At 40.4% G+C, this 20,864-nt stretch overlaps 1 protein-coding gene across 1 annotated transcript in view; it reads right to left on the reverse strand.

Annotated features, from left to right (window-relative positions):
• Positions 1-20,864, reverse strand: part of l(2)k05819 (transmembrane protein 94-like protein l(2)k05819) — a 304,060-nt gene that overhangs the window by 212,091 nt on the left and 71,105 nt on the right. The window contains exons 4-6 of the mRNA XM_067150433.2: positions 19,344-19,478; positions 3,770-3,906; positions 89-282 (exon numbers count right to left, since the gene is read on the reverse strand). Coding sequence (XP_067006534.2) covers positions 89-282; positions 3,770-3,906; positions 19,344-19,478 — 466 coding nt within the window. The remainder of the gene's footprint in view (positions 1-88; positions 283-3,769; positions 3,907-19,343; positions 19,479-20,864) is intronic.

The raw sequence follows: 20,864 nt of genomic DNA on the forward strand, positions 1-20,864 counted from the left end.
TCAAAGTATTCAGTAGATATGATTTCACTGAAGTAACGAAGAAAATTATATTTTATACCAGTTTTAATATTAACTGTATACTACTCACTTCAAGAGGAACACAGCGCCCAGGAGCCTGTTGACCTGGTCGGATAGCAATCACATCTCCATTGACAAGTAGAGCCCATGGTAAGTTCACAAGGCATCCATCTCGATATGTCCACTGGAGTGTGATGCAAGGAGATGAAGGTGAGCAGAGCTGAGGGTAGTTCTCTGGTAGCCAATGGCATTCATTCTCTGCTTCTGTCAAAAGAACAATCACCAAGTTCAATAATTCAAATATGATCATGTAAATCCAGGAAATCAATTTATGAAGTAGGCTGAGAACACTCTCAAAGGAAATACACAATGACAAGTTAGTGTGGACAGAGGGAACAACAGACGGGAAGAAAAGATAAGATAGGCACTGGCTCTGCTAATTTACACACACTGCCATCTTCATAAACAGAGTTCACTTTCTTACAATTTATTTCCATATCAAGAAGGAGGATCTCATAACAATTAATCTCCTAAGTGATTCTGTATATCTGGACCCCTCATGAAGCTGAAAAACAGGAAATAAATCATGGCGACTGAGAAGAACACCAAGAAGGATGCACTTGATGAACTCTACATTGGAGGAAATTAATACAGCAGGGTAGGACTGTAATGTGGTTAGTTGTTCAGCCAAGTCGTGAAAACATGTAGTTTCTTTGTAAACGCATAATCACTGAATGATGTGTGTGACGTTTTGTTCATGTTGCCATGTTCCATCTGTTTAATGCATGACTAAACAGGTAAAACAACTGAGAATTAGGAAGATATGATTGTTTTAACATCATCATTATCTACAACATAAATTATTTAGAGTTGTATCTTTTGATGCGCTCAAAGTAATACAATTGTTAACCTTTCTTTATACCATTTATTACTCCCTCAGAATATACACGTGTATGTGATACTTTCTTCTTGTCGCCCACGTGGATTTAAACAATCAGTTAAGTAGCAAATTTGTTGTGCGTGAGTTGGTGCCTAACTAGTTAAGTATATGACAATGAAAGAAATTGTACCAATGTCATACTGTTTATCGCAGAACGTGGCCTGGCTTTCCAGGGCAATGATGAAAAGTTTGGCTCTCCTCATAACGGGAACTATCTAGGTATTCTGGAACTGCTTTCGAAATACAGAGACTTTCTGGCCAAGCACATCAAAGAATATGGCAACCAATGAAGATGCCATGTTAATTACATTTGTCTACAGTTTATGAGAAGCTCACTGCTGCTATGGGAAGACTAGTTCTGAAAAGAATGTGTGATTCTATATGTTTATTCAAATATTATTCTTTGTTTGTTGATGCTACCGTGGACAAAGGACACACTGATCAAATGGCAATAGTAATATTATATGAAGGATGATGCCTCGAAAGAAATATTTGTTTAAGCATTTTTTGCTGAACTGTGGACATATCAGAAAAATTGCTACCTGCCTTCTGGCTTTTGTTTTTACAGGAACATATATTCCTATCACCAGTTGTTGGGGTCAGTCATGCAACAATACTGAAAACATAAGTGGAAAGTACAACGGAATGTAGGCCTATGCTTTGATAAGAAAAAATATCCCCCGTCTACATTTGTACCTTGTTGCAGACACACTCTAAATTTAGTTGTAAGAAAGCCACTAATTCTTGTTTGGCCACAATAACTTTCTTTGACTATACAAAATGTCTATACTATTTCCTCTGCATCAATAGCTTATTATGACATTCTTATGAAGTAGTTACAGAAGTCAGACAATAAATTGCACGTTCCTAAAAGCCTAGGCGAGATACGATGGTCTTGTTGAGCAGAAGCAACTAAGGCCTTGTTGTGTGGCTATGAAGAGATTAAGATGGCATGTCTGATTTTATCGGAGAATGACGTTGAGAAAAGTTCCATATGTAATAAGGCTATGAACCTCCATGATCATATGTGCAGTCTTGAAGTGCCAATTTGTCTAACATTTTGGAATTATATTCTAGAACACTTTAAACACCAATAAATATCCCCAAGATTTGAAACTGACACTGAGGTGCGCCATGGAAGCTTTGAAGTCCTTAAATGCCTTTGTTTTGTCAAAATGAGACTGTTTTGAAGAATAAGAGACAAGAGCAAAAGAAATGTCAGGTACACATGAATATGTCCACGGTTTTCTGCAAGCTCAAAGTGTGTGATTAACACCTGTTGATTTTAGTGAAACTGCAGAAACAAACTTATCAAAAGGAGATAAGTTCAAAGTTGACAGCTTCTTGCCTCTGGTCAATAGGTTAGCTGTGAGTTTGTCAGAGAGAATGGAAGCATATAAGGAAGTCTGCAGTCTATTCAGATTTTTTGGAGATCTCTTTGAACCAGACAGTGAACTGCTTCAATTGGCCACAGATAAACTTCTGTCGGTTTACTCAGGTCATCTTGATTTTTACTCAAAGAATGAGCTGGTTTCATTTGCTAATTTAATAAAAGATTGCTGGCCCCACAATGTAGGGGCAGCATGCCTGCCTGTTACCCGGAGGCCCCAGGTTCGATTTTTGGCCAGGTCAGATCTAAGGGCTGGTTCGAGGTCCACTCTGCCTATGCGATTACAACTGAGGAGCTATCAAACGGTGAGATGGCGTCCCCAGTCTCGAAAGCCAAGAATAACAACTGAGAGGAGAGGATTCGTTGTGCTGACCACACAACACCTAATAATCTGCAGGTCTTCGGTCTAAGCAGCAGTTGCTCGGTAGGCCATGGCCTTTCGGGGCTGTTGCGCCATGGAATTAGTTTGGTTAGGTTAATAAAAGATTGCATGAACAACTGCAACGACGGCTGCTATTCCATTGAAATGTTCCACCACAACTTCAGAACAATCTGAAATGCACCTTCCCAAACACAGAAATAGCCTAAGAATATATTTAGTATTAATGATCACAAATTGCAGTGTTGAACGGTCTTTCTCTGAAAATGAAGCTGTTAAAAACTCATTGAGGACATGCACAATTTAAAACCTCCTGTCTTACCTGACGATTTTTTTTTTTTTTGCTAGTTGTTTTACGTCGCGCAGACACAGATAGGTCTTTCGGCGACGATGGGACAGGAAAGGGCTAGGAGTGGGAAGGAAGCGGCCGTGGCCTTAGTTAAGGTACAGCCCCAGCATTTGACTAGTGTGAAAATGGGAAACCACGGAAAACCATCTTCAGGCCTGCCGATAGTGGGATTCGAACCTACTATCTCCCGGATGCAAGCTCACAGCCGCGTGCCTCTACGCGCACGGCCAACTCGCCCGGTACCTGACGATTTCAAGCATGGAAAATGATATAGCAAAAGAAGGTAGTTTTTCTGACATTGTGCATGATTTTGTAGCACAAAAGACTGAAAAGTTTATTCTAAGTATTAATGTGAAATGGTTATGATTTCAATGGTGTTCATCTACTGTATAATACCTTCAGTTTTTGATAATTCTGTAATACTAGATTTTGTAATTTTTGCCGAGTATAATGTGCAAAATTCAACTTATATTATTTTCTTTGAAATATAATAAAAATAGTAAAAGATCATTGTGTTTTTAATGAAGAAGTGAATCATGTTTCAAGGGCTGCTCATGAAGGTTAATCTGGCCCTGCCTGCTGGTGAGGGTTAAATGTTAGAGTGAAATTTCTACTGATGCCAGTGACTCCATAAATTCAAAGAAAAAAGACTATGTTTCCTCCACAATATACAGAAAATGTATAGAAACTCACCTTTTAATTTCTTGAGGAGGCCATGAATTCGATTAGGAATCTCGAGGTGACGAAGTCTGTTTTCTCTCACAACTAAGAAGTAATTGATTCCTACTAACACAAATATTATCATACTTTCCAAGGGAAAATATGTGTATCTGAAATAAAGAGAAAAACCAGCATACAAATTTGATCTAAGAATTTTATTAAACATAATTTCTGTTCAAATGTACTCCATGTTATCATCTGTCTTAAAGCAGAACTGAACATGAACAAACAATACTCGTAAGTCCATCAATGACAATTCTTAGATAAATCACTTAATGGTGTGTGCTCTCTAAAAGGACAACATGTTAGTATAAACACACACATGCTTTGAGAGTCAATCCATCAAATTCTAAAAGCCAAGCCTTGTTGCTGCAGCCATAGGTTTCTGTCCTTAATTAGTTTTGGACTAATATCTTCATCTCACCCTGTAAAGTAAATTGCTGAAAGAGTTCTCTTTTGGTCGACCTCTTCCTCTCTTCCCAGCCACTCTTCCCTCATAGATGTTGCAGAGGAAGTCACTGTGCCGTACGCTGTGAAGAATGATCTTTATCTTCCATCCCTCGATTTCTCAAATGAGGCCTTCTTCTTTCTCCTACTTCACACAGTATTTCATTATTGCTTTCCTTCCCTGTTCAGCATATTTGACTCATTCTCCTTCATCTCCACATTTCTACTGCTTCTAACCTGCCATTTTCTTACTTCTTCAATGGCCAGCTTTAACTCCCATAGCAAAGCACGCTACAAGTGAATGTTTTTATGAAGATCTTCCCATCTTTCTATACATACATGCTTTTGGTCAGCAAATCAACTTTATTTAGGAGAGTTTTTTTTAGCCTTTACTCTCCTTCCTTTAACTTCTGATATGCTTCTGTTATCATGTGCAATACGACTTCCAAGGTAGCAAAACTGATTTACTTGCTCAATTTATGCTTTGAGAGTGTAATACCAAATTAATGATAAGTGTGGGGAATGTGTGTGTGGAGGAAAAGGAACCATGGCAGAGTGTTATCTAAGAATTAGGTTAAGGTAAATGTAGAGGAAAGTAGGAGTGATGGAGAATAGTAAGGAGAAGGTGGTAATTTTTCACATTGGTACCAACAACATAAGCAAGCAGGAATAGGTACTAACATAGATGGGGATGTGTGAGATTTAGTTACGGCAGTGCAGAAGTAGTTTAAGGGAGCAGAGACTGATATCAGTGGGATACTGTTCATGAGGGATACTGACCGGAGGATGATTGAGGATTTACATGAGACTATGGAGTGGTAGACTTAAATGCACAAGTAAGACATGAAAGATAAGGAAAGGAAGAAGTAATGAGAATGGAGAAGGAGAAAAACTAGTTTTATGAGAGGAATGGAATGACTGTGGGCAACACATAGTTTCAGAAGAAAAACAGCAGGAAAATTACAAGATAATATGGTTGGGGTGATAGAAGAATAAAATCAGTACATGATTACTTTCTGGTAGAAAGGACAAATCGCAGACAGTTGATGAATATAACAAAATTACCAGGAAAAGCATCTGATGGAGATTACAGAGTTATGATAGCAAAAATGAGAGATGGGAAAGATGGAAAAATTAAAGGAGATAGGAATAGTTGGACATACGGTTTGGGTCGTGCAGCTGTGAGCTTGCATTCGGGGGACAGTGGGTTTTAACTCTACTGTCGGCAGCCATGAAGATGGTTTTCCATAGTTCCCCATTTTCCACACCAGGCAAATGCTCAGGCTGTGCCCACGGCGGTTTCCCTCACACTCCTAGCCCTTTCCTATACTATTGTCACCATAAGACCTATCTGTGTTGGTGTGACGTAGATCAAATTGTAAAAATAAAAAATAAGGGGGTGGGGGGTTAGTAAAATAATAGTGTTGAAATTAAAAGATAAGAGAGTACAGGAAGAAATTCTGGAGAGACTGAAACAACAAATTCCAGTTACTGAAGTAGGAAATGGAAGATAAATGGTCCAATTTCAAAAGGGAATTTGTAAGTGGGGCAGAGAGTGCCTGTAATAGAACACTGATGAGATTGAAAGGAGACACCATGGTGGAATGAGAAGGTAAGAGAAGCAGTGAAAGAATAGCAGAAAGCATGATAATAATGGAAAAGAGACAAAAAGGAAGAAAGCAAAAGGAAGCATCTAGATAATAAAGGGAAATGTAAGAAATTAGTAAAGAGAATTTGGAAGAATTTACACAAAAGATGGAAACAGATAGAAATAGCTGTAAAAGAATGCTGTATGGAATTCTATGAAGTAATAGGAAAGAAAGACATGATACTGTATAGCCTTTTTGGCGTATGCCATGTCAAGAAAATAAGGTGAAATTCTTTATGTTTTGCAGAGAAATTATCAGTCATTGTTTTAGAAGACCCTCTCGTGGACAGTCGAGATTTTCTTCTGACGACACAGACTACAGTTCACTGCAAAACGTAAAGAATTTCACCTAATTTTCCGGACACAGCATAAGCCCAAACGTCTATACAGTATCATGTCTATAAGTACAGGCCGTGAAAGCATCAATGGCAAGGAAAGAAAGAGTTTATACAAAGCTGATGAAAGTAGAAAGCGGAAAATTTAACACAACCAGACAAAATCAAGAGAAGATGGAAGGAGTATTTTCATAAGCTGCTAAATGGGAGAAACTGCGCAGAGGAGACGGTAGTAATATGGTGTGATGACTCAACAGTAGAAGATGATATAGCAATGTTAGAGGTGAAATTAGCAGTCCGTAAAATTAAAATGGGGAAGGCACCAGGGATGGATGAAATTAGTGTGGAAATGATAAAGACTGTTGGGCTACAATAGGGGTACAGATTGTTAAAGTGCATATGGAAACAGAAACATATGCCAGAAGACTGGGGAAAGGGAATAATAATACCTGTCTTCATGAAGGTGGGCAAAAAAGTGTGTGATAACTATAGAGGAATTACACTCTTATCACAAGTGGCAAATGTACTGGAAAGGATATTAGGTAGGAGAGTGAGAAGAAAGGCAGAAGCCAAGTTGCAAGAGGAACAGTATGGCTTTAGAAATGGAAGATCTACAGTGGACCCAATCTTCTACATGAGGCATTCATGGAAAAGAATTGGGAATATGGAAAGGCTCTGGTCATGACATTCATAGATCTAACAAAGGCATGTGACAGTGTTCTCAGAGAGAAGGTTTGGGAAACCATTATAAAAAAGAGACCGAGTACACAAACTATAGAAATGGTACAAACAATGTAGAACACAGCGTACAAACTCCAGTTGGAAAGAAGGAATGGTTTAGAAATGAAACTGGGATAAGACAGGGGAGTATGCTGTCACCTCTTTTGTTTCTAATGTTTACAGACGCAATTGTAAAGGAGACAAAGGAAGCATATGGGAAAAGGGAGATGAAGTTATTACTATTTACAGATGATACTGTGGTCTGGGAAATGAACAGCAAAAAAGTACAGGAACAACTTGATGCCCTGAATGAGAAAATTGAGAAGTATGGCATGAAAATCGATACAGAGAAAAGGAGGAAAAAGACAAGCAAGGGAAAAGCATTTTGAAAATAGGTGGTTGAAGCCTTGAAATTGTTGACAGTTTCAAATACCTAGGATGCAAATTAATGCAGAATACAAGGCTGGACATGGAGATAAGCAGCAGGGTGCAACAGGGCAATGCATTCTACCAGAGTGTAAGAAACCTTGTCTGGAATAAGGAAGTAGCAAGGAAGTGTCAAACATACCATAACATATCATGCACCCATATTGACCTATGTGTGGCTGAGACCTGGACAATGACACGTAGGGAGGAGAGCAGAATTCAAGTCAGTGAATTGAAATACCTAAGAAGTATGTTGGGAAAAACAAGAAAAGACGAAGTGGGAAACAAAGATCTTAGAAAAGAATTCTGAACGGAAAACTTACATGAGACAATTGATAGGAACAAACTAACAAAGTTTGGACATGTAAAGGACATGGAGGAGAAAAGAATACCAAAACTGATGATGGAAATAAAGTTTTAGGGAAAGAGAGCGAGAGGGTGACCTAGAATGAGGTGCAGACTGATTCAATAAAGAGGAGTGCAAGAAGAAGAAAACCTGGGCTGGGACAAAACGAGGATGGTGGAAGGAGAGAGGAATGTGGAGAAGTGCCATAAATGCCCTGATCCGGTGGGAGCTGGATAAAGGGAAAGGAGGAAGAGGATGTTGATGATGATGGAGTGGGTGTACAACTAAAGGAAACATTTACTTTCTTAAATCACACAAACGAGCATTCGGTAATACCAGACATGAGTTCAAATCATATCTTATTTTAAAAGACATAGTTCACAACAATCACCTCTAAAGATCTGCATCCCCAGACAAAAAACAAAAGAACACTGGGAAGATTGCCCGGCAAGAAAAAAACAAAAAAAAGACAATATATGAAAGATGAGAGGTTGCTACAGTTGCTATAGTTACGAGATAGTTAAATGTATCCAACAATGAAAAAGTTAAAATGGAGAGCAAATCTTTAAAATAAACAATCAAACCGGTGTGTAAGCCGAGAACACAAGCAAATAAAAAGAAAAATAATGGTGGTGTAAAATAACCTGTGAGATAAGGAAAAATAACACATATTCAAACAAATAAATCGACACTAACACACTCACGCGTGGTGTAGAGACCAAATGCGTGCAGGACAAACTGAATATGACTATCAAGACATGTTATGAGAAAACTCGTACTGCATGATAAATAAGATCACTGGCCCACGAACTTGATTAAAACTTACCAGGTCGTAACCCAAGGATTGCCGCATAATAGATAGGCTCATCCAGTTACGATCATGACCTTTACCTAGTACCACGCTACATGACATATTCATATTGCCTCTTCTAGGGCGAACATGAATTACACAACATTAGCATTAACGCAACACTAACACAAGCTCAGGCAGCCATAACCACGAAGAAAACATAGCATAGGGTCTCACTTCAAAACAACAGGCAAACACACATCATTCACACCGAGCTATTTTCCATTGCCACATATTGAATAATTTGTACAAAAAACAAACGCACACAAGAGAACCAAATAAAACCTACAGCAAATGAAAATGTTAAAAAACCTTGTAGAACAGGGTCTCAGTACACGAGATCAGCATAATTACGGCAACCAAAAATCAAAATAAAACCTTACATCCGGAAGAATAGAACCAGCAGATTCTATATAATCAAAATCATTGACTCTGAGCAGAGAGTCATGTAGGGTGGATGATAAATCAATTTGATGAAACACACAAAATCTAGTGCAATTATTTTGTAGCTTAACGTTTCCACCTTCCTCGCATCGGACATTGATGTCTCTTGCAGACAGCGGAAGGCAAAAAGTGTCACAAGAGAGAAATGCTTCGTCAGATATTGATGGCATGAGACGCCATCTGTCAAAGAGAAGCTAAAGATACGTCATGTTTGGGAATATTACAAATTGATACATTCGAGACATTGCCAACGAAAGCGACGTCAGAATGGTGCAACAAAAGGACAAACTTGATGTGACACAGAGTAAAGAAGTGGAATCAGAGATAAGGTTTTTTGTGGATGATGTTATTCTGTACAGAGTAATATATAAGTTACAAGATTGTGACTGCAAAACGAGCTCAATAATGTTGTGAGATGGATAGTAGGCAATGGTATGGTGATGAATGGGGTTAATAGTCGGTTGTGAGTTTCACAAATAAGAAAAGTCCTCTCAGTTTTAATTACAAAGGTGGATCAAATATAAACGAGAATTTGAATGTACTGCTGCTGTTAGTAATAATTCTGAGGTGGTCTTTGCCAGGATGTTGGTAGGGATGTCTGGAGAAGGGGTTTGCGCGTGCAAATGATGGTGGAGAGCCGGGTTGCTTCAGTACGCCATGAGTGAACAAGAGGTGCACACGTCTGCTGCACAACACATTATTATCAAATTTCTCGCAAAAGACGGCACCAAACCTTCTGAAATTTTGAGACGGCTCCGAACACAGTTTGGGGAAGAAACACTTTTGTACACTCAAGTGTATAAGTGGGCTAAAAAATTTGTGGCAGGAAGAGAAGCTGTGGAAAATGAACCTCATGAAAGGAGACCGTGAACAAGCATCACTGCAGACAACATTACTGCCATTCGAGACATTATTGGTGAAGATCAGCGAACAAAAATTTTGCAAATTGTTTTAGCCATAGGAATAAGTTACGCAAGTGTTAAAACCATCATCTGAGATAAACTCCATTTCAGAAAATTGTCTGCCAGGTGGGTTCCTCATCTCCTCAACCAGGAACAAAAATGTTATGCCAGGAAGTTTGTCAGAGACTCCTGTGAAGCTAAGAGGAGGAAGGAGAGGACTTCTTGCATCGTATTGTGACTTGTGATCAAAACTTGGGTGCATCATTACACCCCAGAGTCAAAGCAAGCAAGTAAGCAAGCATGGAGTGGTGGCAAAGAGAAGAAGCAGGTCCGGTCAAGGCCAAAACACGCCCATCTGCTGGAAATGTGCTGGCAACCATTTACTGGGACTCCGCCGGCGTTTTGCTGGTGGACCTTCTTCATGAATAAAGGATAATTAATGCAGCGTATTACTGTTGCCTTTTGGATGAAATGAAAGCTGCGTATCGTAACGAGCGAAGCTGGCAACCGATCTGAAACATCATTCCGCACCATGACAATGCAAGGCCGCATACTGCCACTTTAAAGTAGGAAAAACTGGATACCTCTGGATACCTCTGAAAAACCCTCCGTAAGTCCAGATTTATTGCCCTGTGACTACCATTTGTTTGGACCACTCAAACAAGACCTAGAAGGACAGCGGTTCGATGATGATGTTAGTGTAGAAGAGTTTGTGCGCAATTGACTCTGCAGACGCCCCTCTTCTTTTTATCAGAACACCATCAAAAACTTACCAATACGATGGAGAAAACGTGTATCGAAGGCAGGACACTATGTAGAAAAGTGATCCCTGTATGTGTATTTTTTTTGGTTGATGCAATAAATTTTAAAAAATCCCATTTTTTATTTGATCCACCCAGCTACTGCATTGATGGGGTGAAAGTTCTTATTGGGGATCACTGTAAGTACCTATGTTTTAATATGAGGCAAGATCTTCTTCATTGGGGGTAATCACATCAATGGGATTGCAAATAAAGGGTACAGATCTCTGCACATGGTTATGAGGGTATTTAGGGGTTGTAGTAAGGATGAAAGGGGTAAAGGAGAGGGCATATAAGTCTCTGGTAAGACCCCAACTAGAGTGTGGTTCCAGTATATGGGACCCTCACCAGGATTATTTGATTCAAGAAATGGAAACAATCCAAAGAAAAGCAACTCAATTTGTTCTGGGTGGTTTCCGACAAAAGAGTAGCATTACAAAAATGTTGCAAAGTTTGGGCTAGGAAGATTTGGGAGAAAGGAGACGAGCTGCTCGACTAAGTGGTATGCAATACCAATATAGTTGGCCTGTTATCGGACATTATTTCCCTATGGGACTCAACATCTGCATCATAAGTGGTATGTTCCGAGCTGTCAGTGGAGAGATGGCATGGAATGACATTAGTAAACAAATAAGTTTGAGTGGTGTCTTTAAAATAAAATGCATAGAGGAAACTGAAAGGATATTGACAGACGATCTTTCAGTCCTATGGCAATATTACCACAAGTGGCGACTCACACCAAGCCCAAGTAAAACAAAATCTTCATGTTTTCATCTTCATAACAAACAGGAAAATCAACAACTGAAAGTATGTTTTAATGAAAATCTAGTTAAATATAATCCTTTTCCAAAGTATTTGGGTGTCACACTTGACAGATCCCTAACTTATCAACAACACCTGAATAATACAACAACCAAAATCCGTTCCAGGAACAACATCCTTCAAAAGCTGTGTGGTACTACATGGGGATCAACTGCTGCAACACTTCGTTGCTCTGCACTGGGACTAGCCTATAGTACAGCAGAATATTGTGCTCCAGTCTGGCTGAACAGCAACCGTACCAACAAACTCGACATCCAGCTCAATACTACAATGCATACAATTACAGGTTGTCTAAAAACTACACCAACATTTTGGCTCCCAACTTTAAGTCACATTCATACACCTGCACTGAGAAGACAGGATGCTTTGTTACATGAATATAAGAAAATATTGGATCACCCAGACCTTCTAATTCATGACTACATTCCAAGTGCAATATCTGGCAGGTTAAAATCCAGACATCCACCAATTAAATCTGCTGTTCAACTTTTCAATACAGGCTTCAATATAAATGATCATTGGGAAAAAAATTGGATCCAACATGCACCACCAGACATTATAACTGTTTTAAATACCCAAACTAAACCAGCTGGTTTTGATTTGCCTCGACGTACGTGGAAAACTGCCAACAGGATTCGTACAAACCATGTATGGAGTATGTAACGACTTCCTCTACAAATGGAACAAAATTCCTGATTCATCTTGTGTTTGTGGAGCGACTCCCCAGACCATCCAACACATTGTGCAGCAGTGTAGTATTATGTCATACTCGGGAGATCTGAAGGACTTTCTATCGTTGACTCCAGATGCTGTTAACTGGATAGACAAATTGACTCTCACTATATAAGTCATTGTATACTCTGTTTCATGTCTAATAGTCATAAGGCCATAGTTATTTTAGTATATGATTTATATATTGTTGTATATTCCAATGTGTTGCCATACGCTAAATAATAATAAATAATAAATAATAATAATAAGTAGGAAAGATCACAATAAGAAGATAAAGTTGGAATTCAAATGGACAAATTGGGACAAATATTCATGGGCGTTAGGGACTGGAATAACTTACCAAGGGAAATGTTCAATAAATTTCCAATTTCTTTGCAATAAGAAAAGGCTAGGAAAACAACAGATACGGAATCTGCCACCTGGGTGACTGCCCTGAATAAAGATCAGTAGTGATTGATTTTGATTAACTGATTTTAATTTTTTGTAAGTGTAGACACATATCTAGTTAGTGTTTTCTCAAGGACAGTTGATAGCAGAAGAGGAAACTGCATGTGGTAGAAGATGCAAACTCTTGAGTGGAAGGTTTTAATAAGTTTGGGTGAAAGAGACACTTACTGTTGCTCAATGAGTAGAAGTGGTTATTTTGACAAGGCTGCATTGTAAGTAAAAGAAAGTGTATTGTTCGATTATTAACACAGATTGAGTTTAACTAGGAGATGTTAGAATGAGTTGCTTTACAGGTAATAAGTAGATTTATAACCATATGACAGTGTGTATGATAATGTTATAGATAACCCCGGCCTGCGCAGATTTTCCGGCAAATCTACTTGTATGTGATATACGTTAGTGTCCTTATGTAAAAAAATAATACCAGTTGTTTCATATCACATACAGATTTATCACAAGTCCATCTCATGTTTGTGCTAATGGAGCTTCGTTGTTGTAAATGAGGTTCGGATTGGTTGTACAGAATGCAGTTAAGGACATGGTTGAGAGAAATTATCGTATGTGCTCTGTTTTGGAGGCGAGTAGGTAATCATACAGGAACACCAGAAGAACAATTAGAATGGTTGCAGTTCGTGCATGCGCAGAATTTTGCACTCCATATTGTGTGTAAAATGTGTGTAGAAAACCTGTGGCAATGGTACAATGGGTTGTTGCCGTCAATGCCATTTGGAATCCCAATGGCTTGGCAGGAACAAAGAAATCATTTTGATGAATGTTCATCATCATCATCATCATCATCATCATCATCATCATCATCATCATCATCATCATTTCCCTTTATCCAGCTGTAGCCAGGTAGGGGCAAATATGGTTCCTCTCCACTTTCTTCGATAGGGGACGCCCTAACATTTTCCTAGGCACCATATCTGCTTTATCCATATAGGCTATTGTTACAATGGGCTCGCCACACCCGAAGGCATTTTATACCTACTGCCAGGTTCAAAATTAGGCCGCCCCTAACATGGAGTCAGGCGCCTTTTGTAGCCGCTCCTCTAGAGTACAGACGCTACAGGTTTGCCCCTTCCGCCATCTCCACCGTATCAAGGTCCACCTTCTCCGCCATAGATGCTGCTGAGGTCTTCACTTGTAACCCTGAGCTGGGACCCATACCAGATGTTACGTACCGGGTCTGTGTGCTCTGGGACTCACGTAGGCAGGGGCACCATTCCCTGGGTAGGGCTGCTTCCGAAGAGGGTCCCTACTTGCTACCTGATGAATGTTATTTTTGTGTATGTAAAATGTCTGGGTTCAACACAAAAAACAAAAAGCACATTGTGTATCCCTGCCTTCCATCTGCCATAACCCCTATACCACATGGAGCTGATATTCCTGTCCCAAAACCACCAATACAGTTATCAGAGAGTGTGTCTTCAAGTGCGGAGGATGGTGCTGATGATACCTTTGTACCGGATATTGAGGATAAAACTCCAAGTCTTTATAATCAGTGTGACTCAAATGATTTGGTGCGTGACCTAGGCCTCACTAAAGAAGAGTGAACTTTTAGAATCAAGATTAAAAGAGAGAGGCAGAGAAGGAAAACTTCGGAATGGCAAAGACGGTGGATAAGGCAATCCATCCTCTCGGGGGAAAATTAGAAGAGATTGTGGAGAAGAGGGATCTTCAAAGGCTAACAGAGTAAACCCTGAAAGAAAATCCTCAGATGCGTTAGGGTTAGCAGGTCAACAGATGAGTAAATTTGTGCTTGATTTCAACTATAATACAAGCTTTGGATGGAAGTTTAAAAATGGAAATGGAATTGACAAGTCTCTGGCTACAATTGCACAGTATGATGGTAATGCGGATGTTCGTGCAATTAGATTAGAGAACAAAACCTGATTTGGACAATAAATATTTTAACAATGAACGGGAAGGAAAATGAATTGACTGACCTAATGGAGAGACGGAAACTGGACATCCTGGGATTAAGTGAAGTAAAATGGAGGGAAAGGAATGAAGAAACTAAGAAAGGGGTACACTTTATACTGGATGGGTAACAGTACAGAGAAAAGAAATGGAGTGGGATTTTTAGTGAATTAAAATGCTGAACCAATAGCTGAAGTTGAAAATGTAAATGAAAGAATGAGAGAGAGAGAGAGAGAGAGAGGGAGGGAGAGAGGGAGGGGGGAGGGGGGGGGGTAGAGAACTAGAGGAATTAACTAATTAAGGTTAAAATTACCGACCCCACCAGGAATCGAACCCGTGTCCCCTTGCACCAAAGACCAGAACACAAACCATTTGGCTGGAAAATTCATGATTTCCAATAATGGACCAATTATACTGGAATTATGAATTTACTCATTCAGGACAAACATTTCATGTTCCCTATGGGAATCGAAATCTATATCATTTTTCACTCAACACAATTTTACTGATGATCAGAACACACACTAACACACATTCAAACGCATAAATGCCAACCAGTACATTCAACATCTGTTCTCCAAACGGCTTCTCAAAGTGCAGTGATATTCCAGAATAGTTTACAACTAAACCATCTGCATAACCATCTGATGGACTAACTCCCGATGAATGACTCGTCATGTACTTGTGACTAACTGCTTACTTACACTTGGGATCAATCAATCAAAATCAAATCAATCAATACTGATCTGCATTATCAAAACTGACTAGTGTGTGCCAGTTGTGCTCTTTATAAAAGGCCCGTAGATGATTCTAGCAGTTTCCACCTCCAAATCATTCTGCGTGCTTGGTCCGCTACTGATCTGCTTCCAGCTTCTTCTACAAGTCTCCTTAGTGCGAGACTCAACAGTTTGCCACCAATACTGTTCTGCTTGCTGCTGGTCCCGTTCACACTGTTGACGCAGGCAACAATTATGATCTTTCCTGGCATTAGTGCAGCTACCCCACACTCGAACTTCATTGCAAAATACATCCTCCTTAAATTTGCTCGTCCCAGGTAGGTCCAAGGTATGGCACAAGCTGGTCTAGGTAGACGACCATTGAATCCTGCAAGCTACGACGTTAATCCTGGTGATAATGGTGCAGGGACCTTCCCATAGCAACTGGAGCTTCAGCGATTTCTCCTTCATCCATAGCAGTGGGTACAGCCACACTCAGTCACCTTCCTGAAATTCAGCCGAGTTTGCCTCCAGGTCATACTGGAGCTTCATCCAGTCGCTAGATACCGTCGGGTGTTTTCGGGCATACTGTGGATGTTGTTGAGCCACACCATCAGTTCCCAGGTGTAGTCTATCACTGGTTGTTCTTGCTCTGGAGCTGTCTTGAACATAAAGTAACTTTTTTCTTCTTTTTTATTTTTTAAAAATTTACAATTTGCTTTATGTTGCACTGACACAGATAAGTCTTATGGCGATGATGCGATAGGAAAGGGCTAGGAGTGAGAAGGAAGCGGCCATGGCTTTAATTAAGGAATAGCCCCAACATTTGCCTGGTGTGAAAATGGAAAACCATCTTCAGGGCTGCCTGCAGTGGAATTCAAACCCACTATCTCCCAAATGTAAGCTCAAAACTGCGCAACCCTAACCGCACGTGTCCCGCATAAACCAAGATAAGGCTCTTGCAACATAAATTCTAGCTTAATTATTTATTCACAAAACACTGGCTTCATCAGTCTATACTTGACAACCGTTGCTTGTCAGAGGCAGAAACCTCTCTACTGGCGAAAGAAGGAAACTTTGAGTTACTTCTCCCTCAATTCCCATGGAGGAGATCGCCGCGATTATTACAGCTGCTATTCGAAATCTACCATCTGACCAGGCAGAAGAAATCCACAACGAAGCCTCACAGATACTGAGATAGGCAGAGCACCGAGGAGCAAACTCACGGTTCAAGGGAGGAAGGCCATAAAAACTCTGAACATGGACGAGAGTGTACTCATTCTTCCCGTGGATAAGGGGAATGCCACCATCATCATGGCTACTAATGATTACACTGTGAAGATGTCGGAGATTTTGGACCCAGAGACCTACCGCATGCTACTGAAAGATCCAACCAATCGGATTCTTCGTAACACCAACAAGCTTAGTAATGCCTCGTCATTGCCAAACAACGTGAAGAAGGAAACCTCCAAAAGTGAAGCTCTACCTCCAAGACTATATGGCTAACCCAAGATACACAAGGACAACGTATCTCTACGGCCCGTTGTGAGTGCTATTGGATCACCGACCTACAATATTGCTAAACATCTGGCCACCTTACTACAACCTTACATCGGTGGCACACAGTTGTATGTCAGAAATTCAGGCCACTTCATAGAAAAGCTGAAGAACATCCAATCAGAAGACAAAGATCTGCTTGTCAGCTTCGACGTGGTCTCACTCTTCACTAAAGTTCCTGTAAATGAGGCCCTGGACCACATTGCTCAGATTTTTCCCGACGACATTAACAGCTTGTTCAACCATTGCCTTATCACAAGCTATTTCCTGTGGAATGACAATTTCTACGAACAAATTGATGGTGTCACCATGGGCAGTCCTCTGAGTCTGGTGAGTGCAAATTTCTTTATGGAAAAGTTCGAACAAATAGCACTCGAGACCGAATCACTGAAATGTAAGGCTTAGCTGTGCTTCATAGATGACACCTTTGTGATCTGGAGCCATGGAAAGGAACAACTATAGTTGTTTCTACAGCATCTGAATAGTATTAACACTAATATTCAGTTCATTATGGAGACAGAAAACAATGGGAAAACTCCCTTTCCTCGATGTTCTGGTAACGAAGACTGACGATTTAAATTTGGGACACACAGTGTAACCGCAAGCTGCTCCCACAGGTTGTTTTCTTCAGAAGATGTCCAACCACCACCCATGACAAAAATATGGAGTGATTAAGATGCTAGCCGACTGTGCTAAGAAAATTTGTCAACCTCAGCACTTAAACGAGGAGCTCAGCCACCTCAATATGGTCTCACTCGCTAACGGGTACAGCGATAAAGATATCCAGTGAGCACTCCATCCCAGACGTCCAACAACCAGGGAGAAAGAAGAGGAGCGGCCAGCAGCTAAAGCCTTTCTGCTGTATATTGGGAAAAACAACTGACAGAATGGGGAGGCTACTCCATGGGTGAAAACAATATATAGGCCAACAAAGAAAATCCAGGAACTACTTAGGTCTGCCAAAGACAAGCGCTACTCTCTCTCCATAGCAGGTGTCTACAAGATCCCGTGTAGCTGCGGCCAGGTGTACATAAGTACTACAAAACACAGCATCGCCACACGACTGAAGGAGCACAACAGACATAGCTGGCTGAGACAAGCAGATAGATCATCAATCGCTGAATACTCGCTGTTAGCAGGTCATGACATACAGTACAGTGACACCAAAGTACTGTCAACTACTGTATTTTATCACGCCCGGCTACAAAGGGAAGCCATTGAAATCCTGAAGCACACCAACAGCTTCAACCGTAAGGAGGAATCTGAATGGTTAAACAAAGCCTAGTTTCCAGTCTTAAAAGCCTTAAATCCTGAAGGACACGATGGTCAAGGCAAAACAGAAAAAAGTAACGGGAGATCAGCTGTCTGTCTCCGCCAAGACAGGTCGATGTACATTGAGCGCCTTAATGGTTTTTTTTACGTCACACTGACACAGATAGGTCTTATGGTAACGATGGGATGGTAAAGGCCTAGGAGTGGGAAGGAAATGGCCGTGGCCTTAATTAAGATACAGACCCAGCATTTACCTGGTGTGAAAATGGGAAACCATGGAAAACCATCTTCAGTGCTGCCGACAGTTGGGGTTTGAACCCACTATCTCCCGAATACTAGATACTAGCTGTACTTAAGCTATTGCAGCTATCGAGCTCGGTGGGCTCCTTAATGCTTCAACCATTGGCTGAAGATCAGCCCATAAGCGACTGCCCCTCCAGCATGGCGGACCAATAGGTGAGCAGCGCTCCGTAGCCTGCACTATATAATGGGGTGGAATTACACCACCACTTCAATCCACTGAGAGGTTCACTGCTAACGAAGTCAGTCAGAAACCACGATAATGCCAAACACAGTCTTCGGTGAAACATCGGACCTATAACATGCTCCTGGACCACAGCCTACAAGCCCGCAAAACTCCGACAAGATTTCTAAAACCAGTGCATTGGCACTGCTGGTGGCTTCAAGCAGTCTATGCAGTGGCCTCCATGGTATGCACTAGCCATGCGTCTTGGTGGGTGTGCTAAGTACCAACATATGAGCCCAACTTAGCACATAGGGGCTGAAACGCAGGCAACCAAGAATGAGTTAGCTGGAAAATTTATAATGTACAATAACGGACCATTAAATTGGTATTATAAATTTGCTCATTCAGGACAAATATTTCATATTCCCTGTGGGAATCAACATCTATATCATGATTTATAAAGCCGGCCTGACAGCCTCAACTGCTACATATATATGACGCAACTTCTCTAACAATGTTAAATTGCTAGTTTCATCTATACAATGTAGAGGTAGTTACATTTCAAGCAAAAATACTTGGTGTCTACAATCTCCCATAATCTCGACTTGAAAGGGTGATTTATTTGCAGCGACCTATTATCCGCAAAACAGTTGCTAGCAATCACTACAAAAATATACTCACACACAGTACGTACCTTTGATCTGAATGAGCAATGCATGCCACAAGCAGAGCCAGTCCATCCAAAATCAGAGCAAGTGCTGAGGACCAACAGAGGATCGTATACCGACTGCTACGGAGAAGTGCATCTTTCACCCACGGCCCAAACCGGCTGTGAAAAAAAAAAAACAGATCATGAATTACATTAAATATCTCAAATCAACAAATTCAAACATGAATATACAGCAAATTCTTGATTATCCAGGTATGTATTAACCGGTTTGGGGATAAACTGTGGAACTTTTTTTCCCCCTCAATGTTTTGTATACTTGTGACCTGAGCTTTGACTATGGTTCATATTATTTACATATTTTATGCCCACATTGGAGCACTTAAATCAAACCATACACAATAAGTCTTCAAAGAATGAAGTGGGAATTTAGCTTTCATCAGCTTCCTTCTCTCCCGAAATCTCTTCATTCTTTCCGAACTAGCTGCCCTATCTTCATCAGATATGACATACAGTGCACTTCCGATAATTCGCGTGCGGATAATTCGCTTTGCAGTTAATTTGTGGGTCTCGGAGAGTTATTTTTTAAAGTATTAATTCTTTCACCCACTAATCATCACGCTGAGTAAAATTATCTCTGCCTAGTCTAAAAGAATTTTAATGCGATGCGTGGAGACGAAATCATTGATATTTGAGGAGACTGGACTTCGTTTCTCTACGATGTAGCAGTAGGCCTATATGCACACTGCTGCCAGAATGCTGCAAGCTTGGAAACATTCAAGCATATTGCTGCGCGTAGCACAGCTCAGATTACTGTAATCTGGGAAGCAGAGATACTGAACGAGGAATGCACTCGGAATTTATCCTCCCTTTCCCTACAGCCCAAGGTCGCTGAACTGTAAGCCAAGTGAAGGGTAGGTGCACTGACAGCGAGTGTACTGTAGGCTATTGTACTTGAGAAGTGTGAACGGAGTGCAGAAGTCTTTCCATAGTTTCGAATAAGTCAGTAGTAAGAGTTTTCAATATGAATGGTCGAAAAATGTAATATAAAAGGTTAACCATCAGTGAAAAACTGAAAATTATGGAAAGAATAGAGAAAGGAGAGGCATCATCAAAGTTAGCCTGCGAGTTTGGTGTGGGTGAAACAACAGTGAGAGATATTAAGAAGCAAAAGGAAACCCACATCAAATTTTCTGCTAATTGTGATCGTTCATCGTCCCGGAAATCAATGAGAACATTGGACTATGCAAATCTAGACGAAGCCATGATACGGTCGTTTAACCAAAAACAAGCGAAAGGTATTCCTGTGTCCGGCCCAATGTGTGCTGAGCAAGCAAAACATTTTCATGATGCTCTTGGCTTAGACGGAGATTTTAAAGCATCTTCTGGCTGGCTTATGCGGTTTAAGAAACGCTATGGAATACGAGAAATTGCTATTCACTGAGAGCGTCTCAGCGCAGACACGGGTGCTGCTGAAAAGTTCGCACAGGAATTTCAATCATTCATTGCAAAAGAACATCTTGACCTTAGGCAACTTTATAATGCAAA

The sequence above is a fragment of the Anabrus simplex genome, chromosome 6 (genome assembly GCF_040414725.1).
Source record: "Anabrus simplex isolate iqAnaSimp1 chromosome 6, ASM4041472v1, whole genome shotgun sequence".
Taxonomy (NCBI): Eukaryota; Metazoa; Arthropoda; class Insecta; order Orthoptera; family Tettigoniidae; genus Anabrus; species Anabrus simplex.